The following is an 11,044-nucleotide window of genomic DNA, read 5'->3' on the forward strand; positions in this document are numbered from 1 at the left end:
CCTTTATAGGTAACAATTTAGCTCTAGCCAACTGGATGGATGTGCAAAAGGTCATGGGGGTGGGAATAGCTGGTCTGTCAATCATATCCCAGTGACCAGCTCCATTAGCTGAATTCCCAGTGCCTACATGTGACCTCCTATTCAGGGCAGCCCATCACTGTGAGGCTAACAACCTCATGAATCTATGATCCCTGGCACTGGCACACAACTAGGTAATACAGATATGGGAGATCCTGCTTGGTGGGGCTCCCCGCACCAGAGGAGTGCTGCTTGGTCCTGTGTCACTTTCCCATACAGCCATGACCTTCTGCCCTGCTGCTTGCAAGAGAAAAATACCAAACGACTAGCCCTCAAGTCGCCAAACCGTAGCTTAACCGAGTGATCTGCAGCTCCTCCAAGGGCTGCTTGACAGGGAATAAAAAGTGATGGAAAACTCCTATGAGATCCAAATAACTGAACTGATCAGTCCTCCCAGGAAGGCATAAAACATGCATTCTTGTTGGGGGGCGGGGGGAAGAACCCTCCACGCTAGACTAAATTGTGGTGGGGAACACCCTAGCAAAAATATCCTTCCTGGCTCTAGGAAGCAGTCAGTTACTCCTAGGGGTTCTGTGCTTATCTCTGACAGATTGCTGCCTCTGGCTCCCACCTGGCCACCAAAAGGAGTGAGGGAGAGTGGGAGTGTTACAGCCAGGCTCATGCAAAAAACAATAATCTGTCGTTCTCTCTGCCTCATTTATAGTTGAGGGGGGGCAGCTGGCCATGTAAGGTACTGTCCAATCAACCTCCCCCTGCTACTTGCCCTGTGTTTTACCGCTGGGCCTCTATGGCTTTGTCTACGCTAGGGGAAGAGAGTGTGTGGTGGTGGTGGTGGGGGGTTCAATCCAGTTAGCTCAACTGAAAACCCCACTTAGCACCAACATAGGCACAGTTAAAACTGGTGGCTCAAATGATTGAAAAAGCACCTTTTTTCCTAGACAAGGCCACAAGGAGTTGTGAAAGCAGCCATTTTTTCCATGCTCACAGTCCCACGGGGAGGAATGCTACTGACAAGATCAACCACAAATCAGCTGAAATTGCTTCACTGTCCATTGAGATGATGGTGATACTAGAGCTGTAATCATCCTCCGTGGTTTACGGAAAATAGTCTCCTATCGGCTAGAAGGCCCTGTCTTCATAGGCAAAGATAATGTGTTGCCAGTCATGCTTGTTCAATCACGTCAGCTCACCACAGCTGAAAACCCTGATAACGCTTATTAAAAGGCAGGTTAACACATCTCAAGCTGTGTTAATGTGTTAAAAACTACAACTTGCCCCAGCTAGACATGTAAAACTTTTGCCAGTGTAATAATGCCAGTTACAGGTGTGGATTTTTATGACATTTTGATACCAGCAAAAGCCCTTGCGCCGATGCAATTATACCTGCAAAAAAGTCATTTAACCAGCATAGCTGTGTTGTGTTCGACGAACAGATATAAGCCATATTGGCAAAAGCTCTCTTTTGCTGGTATAAACTACACCTATGCTAGGCAGGTTATACCTGTGTAGTTATACCAGCAAACTTTTGTAGTGTAGCTCAGACCTCGGTTTTGAAAAGGTATTAGCTAGCATGTTTTAAACAACTCAACCATTTTCCTCATGTAGCTGTACAAGAATTTTAGAGGGTTTTTAGTTGTGTTACACTAATTCAATTGAGCAAATACAATGGAAAAACGCACCCTTTTTTGCCCGTCAAAGCTCCAAAGTTGGTGACGTATTTGAAGCCCCCAACACAACATTCCATTCACAGCTGCATTTGTGCACCTTCTCTGCCCCACCAAAACATTTTTGGCACTTACCTGGCATTTTTCATCTTCAAAGCATGTGACAAATACTAATTAATGAATCTTCACAACACCTGGGTGATATTGATAAATATTCTCACCATTTTACAGAGGAGGCACATGAGTCCAAGAGGATACTTGACTTGACCCCGGCAACAGAGTCAGAATTAACACTCAGACATTCCTGGTTCCTAGCCCCGTGCTCAGAGCAGTACACCAGTCCTCATCAAGTTTTAGGCTCTGCAAGAGAGGTTGCAAACCAAATGCACAGGGCTGGTCAAAACTTGCCAATCAAAATATTTTTTTTTCAGTCTTGAGATTTTTGAAAAGTTAAATGTTTCCATTGGTGGGGGCTGGAATCCAATCAGCTCTACAAATGAAACATGCTGGGGTTCATTTCATCACAGATATCTAGGTCAGTACTTCCAGTATATTTGTCCTTGACAGCACATTGTTATATACATGGTGATAGTCCAGAGGAGACGCGTCCTCCCCCCTCCGTTTGCTGCTTGGCTTGTACTGAGCATGCTCACATGGACTGAGCACGCTTAGTAACACTGCTGAAACCGCTGCCCTCACTCCGTCCCCCCGCACACACACACACACACACTATCAGCAGGGGTCGCCTGTAGCTGTTTAATGCTTGTTCTGTCTTCTCCACCATCTCCTCAGCCACATCCATCCTCCCATCCTCAGTGCCATGCCAACCTTCAGACCAACAAACACACCCTCCGCTCTGCTTATTTATAACACTTCTGGTGAGAGACCACCTGCCTACTAACTGAAAGGACATCCTGTGTGCTAGGTAGATAGCTGGCTATTACAAGAGGATTTTAAGCTTACACTTGGGGTTTGGTTACTGACTCTATCAATAATACAAAGAATACCACTGAGGCTACCCTCTCTTGGAATATGCACTGCTCTGGACACACCCTGGACTTTGCCAATGTTTCTTGTGTAAAGGCAGGCTAGAGGGTGTGTTAGGACTCGAGCTGGGTGACTAATTCATCATGACTAATTATCCAGCAAATGCACCCCTTCTTTCTGGGCACAAATTATTTGAACGTCCTATACCATGTTAGGCACCTAACAAAGGGAAATATAAATACAGTCCCTACCCTGAGAGTGTACAGCCTCAATTCAATATGATGCAACAGGTAAGAACTGTAAACAGAACAAAGTCGGGTTAAAGGATAAACCTCTATTAGTTCAGTCACTACAAACCTCTGCATGATCCCGTCTACACTCAAGAGTCAGCACTGGTGCAGCTACACCGATTGCTCGCCACCAATGACAGCTTCCTTGGTGTAGGCCAGTGATTCTTTCATGTCGTGTGTGTGCTCCAGCCAGTCATGGACAAGGACAGAGGTGGGCAAACTACAGCCCACGGACCACATCCGGCCCATGGGGCCGTCCTGCCTGGCCCCTGAGCTCCCGGCTGGCCCCTCCCCTGCTGTCCCCCCTACCCCACAGCCTCAACTCGCCATGCCAGCAGTGCGGTGGCGTCGCTGGCTCCAGCCGAGTGGCGCAGCTCAGGGGCAGATTTACAAGGGAACACAGGGTGCCCTGGCACAGGGGCCCCTAACAACAGGGGGCCCCAGGGCCGGGCACTCAGGCAGCTCAGCACCGGCGCACCCCCCACGGGGGGGAGGGGCTGCACTGCAGGGGCACGGGAGCAAGTGGGCGCGTGGGGAACGCGGCCGGAGGACTCAGGAGGAGCACCGGGCGGCCGTGCAGCCAGCTGGAGAGAAGCAGTGCTTTGAAGGGGAAACCGCCGCTTCTCTCCGGCTGCGCGGCTGCCCTTGCTCCTCCTGAGTCCTCCACCCATGTTCGCAGGGCCACATTCCGAAAGGGGCTGGGGAAGGGTCCCGGGAGGGGGCGGTCAGGGGACAGGAGGGGGGGTTGCATAGGGGGTGAGGTCCTGTGGGGCGGTTAGGGGCAGGGAGTCCCAGGATGGGGCGGTCAGGGGACAGGGAGCGGGGGGGGGGGTTGGATAGGGGGTGGGATCTCTGGGGGTCAGTTAAGGGTGGAGATTCCAGGAGGGGGAGGTTAGGGGACAAGGAGCAGGTGGGGTTGGATGGGTCAGGGGTTCTGAGAAGGGCAGTCAGGGGGCGGCAAGTGGGAGGGGGCGGATAGGGGGCGGGGGCAGGCTGTTTGGGGAGGCACAGCCTTCCCTACCCAGCCCTCCATACAGTTTCGCAACCCTGATGTGGCCTTCAGGCCAAAAAGTTTGCCCACCCCTGGACTAGGATCTCCATCAGAGTTCAGTTTTTAAAAGTACACTAGGCTTAGCAAATAAACTGATTGGTTGAAAGTGTATTTTATTTATTCCTTATTTGTTACACGCACATAAGGGTTCAGTCATCCAGCAAGCTGACTGGCTAGCACTCATCCCATTCGGTGTAGTACTGGATAAAGTCACTAGCTATTTAAAGGGGAGGAAGGGCAGTGATTCCCCTAGGAGGATGACTGCTCTCATTCAGAGCCAGGAATAGTCTGATTTTTTTTTTCTGCACTTCAGGAAAAGCGAACACACAATGTTCATTTGACGGGATCATTTCCTGAACATGATGTGTGCTGCGCTGTCTCCAGGTCACTTTCCAGTGTGTCACATCCTTCTGGACGAGGGGGGCAGGAAATGGCAAACTCCCACTATGAGGCAAAGCATTCCCACTGCAGCAATTGGTTCGTGGGAACTATAAATTGGGGTTCATCCAGAAACAGCATAAAATTTGTCCTTGGTGAGATTGGCTGGAAACGAAAGGTAAGTTGGAAATATTATTCCTCGGGACCCCTTCAGCACCATTGATTAGGAAAGAGTATTCTGTCCAGAAACATTTTTGGTCTGTTTCAGACATTTCTCTATTATTAATTATATTATTATTATTACTACTATTTAAATAATTAAATACATAGGGAACTTTTTTTCTGAAAACCAGGGGAGGGAGAGAGCGGCTGGAGATTCTGTTCTCCCTGTAAATTGGGAGAGACCCCAGGGAAGCCTGGAATGGAGGGGGATATATTTAAAATTATTATTTTACTAGTAGTGTCTGTGAGACTGCAGTTTTCTTTTTAGAAAAATGTTCATTTTCTCAGCAAGAAAATCAGTAGCACAAATGATTCAGGGGCTACCAGAATTGATTTCTTATATATTATTATCAGATCAGATTATGTTCTGCACAAATGTTTGGCTCAGTGCTTGTCATCTGTACCAGTTTAGGGGACAGGAACGGTGGTTGAGAATAGTGTTAATGCGTTGATTTGGATACCTGTGTCTTCCAGAGTTGGGGTGGGTTAGGATCCCTGCCATAGAAATCTTTCACCCCCTGGCACTCTAGTGGCTGCCTGTCTTTCAACATGAAGTTGTATCAGACAGGAAACAACCTCTAAGGGTCTGTCTCCAGTGTTTCTCAAATGCGACCACCATGGCTGCATGTGGCCACCAGGGGATTTTCTTGTGGCCACAGCCTCCTGGGCTGTGACTGGGGGAGGGGGCGAGGGAAACCAGTGCCCCCACCCCATCCCTGGTGCTCCTTGATAGACAGCCTTGGTTGCTGGGGCTTCCAGAAAGAGTTAGGCAGCCGGAGAGTTCCCCACCTTCCCAGGGGCGGTGGGGCTCAGGATTTGGGCTTCAGCCCAGGCATGGCAGGGAAGGCAGGCTCTGGCCGCAAGGCTTTGGGCTCCTGCCACGGGGCTTTAGGCTGCGCCTCCCCCCCTCCCCCCGCTGCCTCCCCCAGCCAACATCCCCCCCTCCCCACATCGCCCCTGGCCCCTGCTGCCTCCCCCGACCCAACAGCCAGGGCTTGATTTGTCCCCAGACTTCTTGGGGCTGAGTAAGTCTGTTGTGACTAGTGATACTTGTATGTTTGTTAATGCCACTTGTCACAGCAGACTTGCTAGCTAGCAATAAATAAATTACAATGATATGTATATGTGCATATGTATTTGTTTTTCCTAATGCTAATTAAGTATTTTAGGGAAAAGCACGAGAGCAGCAAGAGTTGGGGGCCACACTCTGAGGCCACCAAATAATTTGTCCTGAGAACCCCTTGCACTGTAGGTGTGAGGTGTGATTGCAGGTAGTGTAGACATACCCAAGCAAGCTTTAATCTAGCTAGCGCAAGTACCAATAGCAGTGAAGGCGCGGCAGCATGGACTTCAGCACGGACTAGCGGCCCAAGTAATACCCAGGATCGTGGGCAGATTTGTACAGCTTGTGCTGAAATACATCCTGCCACAACTTCACTGCCATTGGTACTCACCATTGCTAGATTAAAGCTAGCTCAGGGATAGCTACACATGCTGCAATCACATCGCTGGCTGCAGTGTACACATATTTGTAGCTCCTTTGCAAAACTGCTTTAGCTAGGCAGGCAGTGGGGCCACTGTATTGGGATTCAGGAGACCTGGTTCTATTCCCAGCTCTGCTGCTATGTGAACTTGGGCAAGTCATTTCATTCTGTGCCTCAGTTTACCTATCTGTAAAATGGGGATAATAATACTTTGCAAAGCGATTTGAGATCAACTATGAAAAGTGCTTTATAAAGAGCTAGGCATTATCATTAGATTGTTTCCCTTTTCCCTTAAGCTAAGTACAGGACACCAGTAGCACAGTAATGATCACACAATGCTCACAGCCTGAAAAGAGAACATAGAAATGTAGGGCTGGAAGGGATCTCAAGAGGTGACCAAGTCCAATCCCCCACACTGAGTCAGTACCAAGTAAACCTAGACTATCCCTGAAAGGTATTTGTCCAGCCTGTTCTTAAAAACCTCCAATGATAGGGATTCCACCACCTCCCTTGGAAGCCTATTACAGGACTTAACTAGCCTTATAATTAGAAATATTTTCCTAATATCTACCCTCAATCACCGTTGCTGCAGAATAAGTCCATTAGGTCTTGTCCTACCTCCAGTGGACCTGGAAAATAATCAATTACCATCCTCTTTATTACATAGGGTGACCAGATGACAAAGGTGAAATATCGGGACTCGGGGGGAGGGAGGGATGGCAGAGCAAAAAAAAAGCCGCTGGAGGGCCCCCCCCGCACCAGCTCGCCTTGTCTCCACCTCTCCCCGTAGGGGAACGTGCCCAGCTGATGCAATCCCACCCACTCAGACAGCAGCATTTCAGGCAGGCGGCAGCTCTGCCCTGCAGCACAGAGCACCCCGGGATTAGGAAGTGAGTGGCTGGGGCGTGCTCAGCCTGCGGCCGCTGTGACCCCACCAAGTTGCCCTGTGCGTGGGACAAGTCTGTCCCCACATACAAGAACAGCCTGTAGTACCGACCTGCCCGCAGCCCGTCCCTGTGCTGCAGCCCCGGGGGGTTCGGGGCAGGGCACGGCACGCACAACAGCTGGGCAAAGGGGCTGGGGACATGGGAGCCCTCGAGGAACGGGGGCCGCCAGCCACCCCAGGGGAGGGGGCCGGTGGGCAGCATCTCTGTCCCTCAGGCGCAGGGTCTGGGCATGGCACTGGCGGCCCGGCCGGGCGCCCCACGGCCTCTCCCACCTTCACGCGGCTCGGGACGCTGGACAAACTAGCAATTTGTCCTCCTCAACTCCCCGGCCTGGCCCTATCTTCTTCATGGCCGCGCTAGGCACGCTGGTGTCACCCCCTCCCTCCAGCGCTTGCGCCGCCATACAGCTGATCAGCGCAAGCCTGGGAGGGAGGAGGAATGTAGCATGCTTGGGGAAGAGGCAGGGCCAGGGTGGGGATTTGGGGAGGGATCCAATGGGGGAGGGAGAGGGTGGAGTCGGGGCGGAGGGGGGCGCAAGCCCTTCCGAGCTCCGCCTGTGTGCTGGAGTGGAGGGCAAAATTGCTTGTTTGTCCCGCGTCCTGACCGAACATCGGTCGGGACGCGGGACAAACAAGCAAATATCGGGACAGTCCCGATAAAATCGGGACGTCTGGTCACCCTATTATTACAGTCCTTAACTTATTTGAAGACTGTCATGTGGGACTGTATCAAAAGCTTAACTAAAATCAAGATATATCATGTCTACAGCTTCCCCCCATCCACTAGGCCAGTAACCATGTCAAAGTAGGAAATTAAATTGGTTTTGCCTGATTTGTTCTTAACAAATCCATGTTGGCTATTACTTATCACCTTATTATCCTCTAGGTGCTTACAAATTGATTGTTTGATCATTTATTTTACTATCTTCCCATTCAAATTCACCCTAGAAACATGGTTCTCAACATTTTTCATACAGTGACAATAGAAAAATGTTTCAGGATCTGACTCCCAACTAACCTTAAAGAAAAAGATGATGGATGCGGGACCCTCCTGAAACATGTTTGCAACTCCCCATGGGGAACCTAACCTCCACTGAGAATCCATGTCCTAGGGATTATCCCTCTAGACTTCACCTCATCAGTCTCTGTATTCACCACCTTTAAACAGAAAGGACCCAGGATAAATCCCATAGGATCTCCATCAAGGAACAGGTGTCTGGGATTCACCTCCTTGGTACCTGCACTACCTTGAAATAGCAGACTGGGCCTTGAACCAATCCTCAAACACACACTCCTAAGACTGACTGGCTGAGTAAAGCCCATCTGTTTGTATTTCCTGACAGGGCCATGGAGAGAAATGCTATAACCTTTCCTCCAGCACTGGACCCTACACGCCACTTCCAAACGCTGCTGCTGAATCAGAGAAGCAGGCTGCATGGCCAAATCAGGAAGCTTCGCGAGATTGCACGAAACATCAACAAGCTGCGCAGGCGATCCTTGATTGCAAACATCACTGGGAGTTCCCTGAGTGCAGTAGGAGCAATCACAGCCATCGTAGGGCTCTCCTTGAGCCCTGCCACTTTAGGAGCATCTCTCCTGGCTTCTGCTGTGGGCCTGGGAGTAGCCTCTGCCGGAGGGGCTGTCAATGTCACTTCCGATCTCTCCTTAGTGCTCTCTAACTCCAGGGAACTGAGAAGGGTGCAGGAGATCGCAGTGAACTGTCAGAACCAGATGAGGGAAATCCTGAGCTGCCTAGAATTCCTCCACCGTGGACAGGGCCCAATGGACCCCCTGTTGCTCCAGTCAGAGAAAAACGCTTCCATCTCGCTGTACAATTCCATCTGCTTCATGGTATTCTACGGTTCGCGCAACTTTCTTGTGCCAGAGTACACGAGGGAGGTCACAAAGGTGAGCCAAGCTGTGCTAAAGGCGAAAATCCAGAAACTGGCTGAAAACCTTGAGTCCTGCATCAGAGCAATGGATGAAGTCTGTGAACTCTTAGAATCCAGAGCAGAACTTTCCTCCAACACAAGAAACCCCAGCTCAAGTGCCAGGATCACTGTCAAACCCCAGGGATCATCCAGCTGAAACAGCCAAAACTAAAAGTGTGGTTAGAGATGCTGGATTATTCACTATTTTTATTACTGTTGTTATTTTTACAAGTATTTGTGGCACCCATCCCCACAGCTGAGAACAAGTTACAAGGTTCTGATTTAAATATGACAGCAAACATGTCCCCAAAAGGGAGCTGATGCTTTTACCTCCCTGCAGCATTGAACTAAAATTTGAGGTCACGATGGAGATCTAGTCTGTAGGGTAAATGACAGGAATGACTCCAGAGCCTACATTTAGTGGAAGACCAGTAGGATAAATGCTGGATTAAAGGCTAATCTGCCCAAATTTCCTTGGCTCCTATCTGGTGCTGCTCCATGATGGCAGAGAGGAATGGTTCTGGAGTTAGATCAAAAGACTCCTTGCCTGGTCTTGCTCCCTGGTTGTAAATAACCTGTGAATTCTTCTTCTCATAGAGGTAAAGGGAGTGAGATCTATTGATATATCCAGCACCCACAAATTTCCTACTAAAGTAGCCAGAGATGTGACAAACTATGTCCACTAGATGGCAGTACAGCACACATAATATCTCAGCAGGGGCTATGCACCAACAAGTATTCTATATTTTTTCCTATTTATTTGTATAGAGTTATTTTAAGCTTTTAGAATTGTATTTAAAGAAGAAAAAATGTTTAAGAATGTTAAAAAGAATGGCTTCCAACCCAGAGGGAAGCATTCCGCAGGGCAAAGCAAGTCAGTGCTAGTATCTGATGGAAAGTCTCCTATTGACTCACCAGCCAGCGCAACACCCTATCAAAAAGGAAGAGAATTGTCTGAATTCAAATAGGCACAAAACATGTAGATTGCAGGAAACCAAGTACAGCTCTCAGGATGGGAGGGGGAAAAAATGGAAGTGGGAACAAATCCCCAAAGAGGAGGACTCGCCTCTTGAAATATGTAGAGGAGAGTGACAGTTCCTCATGCAAAAAGGACGTTTCAGTTGTAAGATGTGGCAAGGGATTCGATAGGTAGAGATGTCAATAGTTAGGTGTCTTGGGGTATCAGTGTGAAGGTGGCAGGTCTCATGAGACAGCAATACACTGTTAGCAACTGCTGTGGAGGAGTCTGCGGTTGAAATATATATTGGTACTCATGAAAAAGAGTGATGGAGAAGAGATGGGTGGTCCAGTGGTTAGGGCACTAGCCTAGCACTTAGACCCTGCTCTGCCCCAGACTTCTTGTGTGACTTTGGGCAAGTCACTTGGCCCCTCTGTGCCTCCTTTCCCCATCTGTAAAATGGGGACAATAGCACTTCCTTATCCCCCTGGGGTATTGTGAACTCAATACTTTGCATATTGTGAAGTGCTTACATATTGTGGTGGAGGGGGCCATATAGGTATCTAAGATAGGTGTAGGAGAGAGGACTTGGAAGCTAGCTTTAGATTAGTAGGAAAAAGGCTTAGGTCTAGGTACATTTTCAGTCCCACATGCAGAACGAGCTATACACGAGGAACTTCAGAATCTCAGTGCAGGGATGAAAAAAAATGACTTAAAGAGGAGGATTTAAATGTATGAAGCACTGAGGAAACTCTTGAGGGGGGAAAAAGCCAAGCCAGAGTAGCAAAGTTCGAAGTTTTGTCCTTGTTTTATGCCCCTCCCATGTTCTTGGAACATGTGGTTTTATGTACTTTAAAAAACCACAAGCAGTTGTCGCTGAGAGCATCTCACATCCGAGAATGATCGCCACACATGACTAACGACTCTGATGCGATGCTGATTCAATGAAAGGAATATGAAGCTATTTTGTGTCAGTGTATATGTATTTCTGTATGTGTGTGATCTCTGATATTCTACCACATCCATACCCCAGTGCTGGGTCCCTGCTGCCTTTCTGGCTACCAGACACTGTAAATAAAGACCCAGTGCTAGCA

General features: G+C 49.0%; 1 protein-coding gene across 3 annotated transcripts; it reads left to right on the forward strand.

The window, feature by feature from the left end:
* Positions 1-4,448: 4,448 nt before the first annotated feature.
* On the forward strand, positions 4,449-11,044 carry APOLD1 (apolipoprotein L domain containing 1). Of its 3 annotated transcripts, none has more exons than XM_065562147.1 (2): positions 4,449-4,587; positions 8,405-11,044. In XM_065562147.1, exon 2 carries the CDS (start codon positions 8,409-8,411, stop codon positions 9,147-9,149), a length of 741 nt encoding a protein of 246 aa, XP_065418219.1. In that variant the 5' UTR covers positions 4,449-4,587; positions 8,405-8,408; the 3' UTR covers positions 9,150-11,044. The 3 variants fall into 3 exon arrangements, 2 of the variants coding, with proteins under 2 accessions (XP_065418219.1, XP_005308982.2); XR_010591656.1 differs by having other exon boundaries at positions 4,515-4,587; positions 8,010-11,044; XM_005308925.5 differs by lacking the exon at positions 4,449-4,587 and adding an exon at positions 6,860-7,005 and having other exon boundaries at positions 8,405-9,300.

Source organism: Chrysemys picta, chromosome 1, assembly GCF_011386835.1.
Source record: "Chrysemys picta bellii isolate R12L10 chromosome 1, ASM1138683v2, whole genome shotgun sequence".
Taxonomy (NCBI): Eukaryota; Metazoa; Chordata; order Testudines; family Emydidae; genus Chrysemys; species Chrysemys picta.

Coding starts and splice junctions, on each gene's coding strand:
- APOLD1 (XM_005308925.5), top strand. CDS start 6,923: ATGCAATCCCACCCACTCAGACAGCAGCATTTCAGGCAGGCGGCAGCT. Junction 7,006..8,404: donor GAGCACCCCGGGATTAGGAA/GTGAGTGGCTGG, acceptor ATTTCCTGACAG/GGCCATGGAGAGAAATGCTA.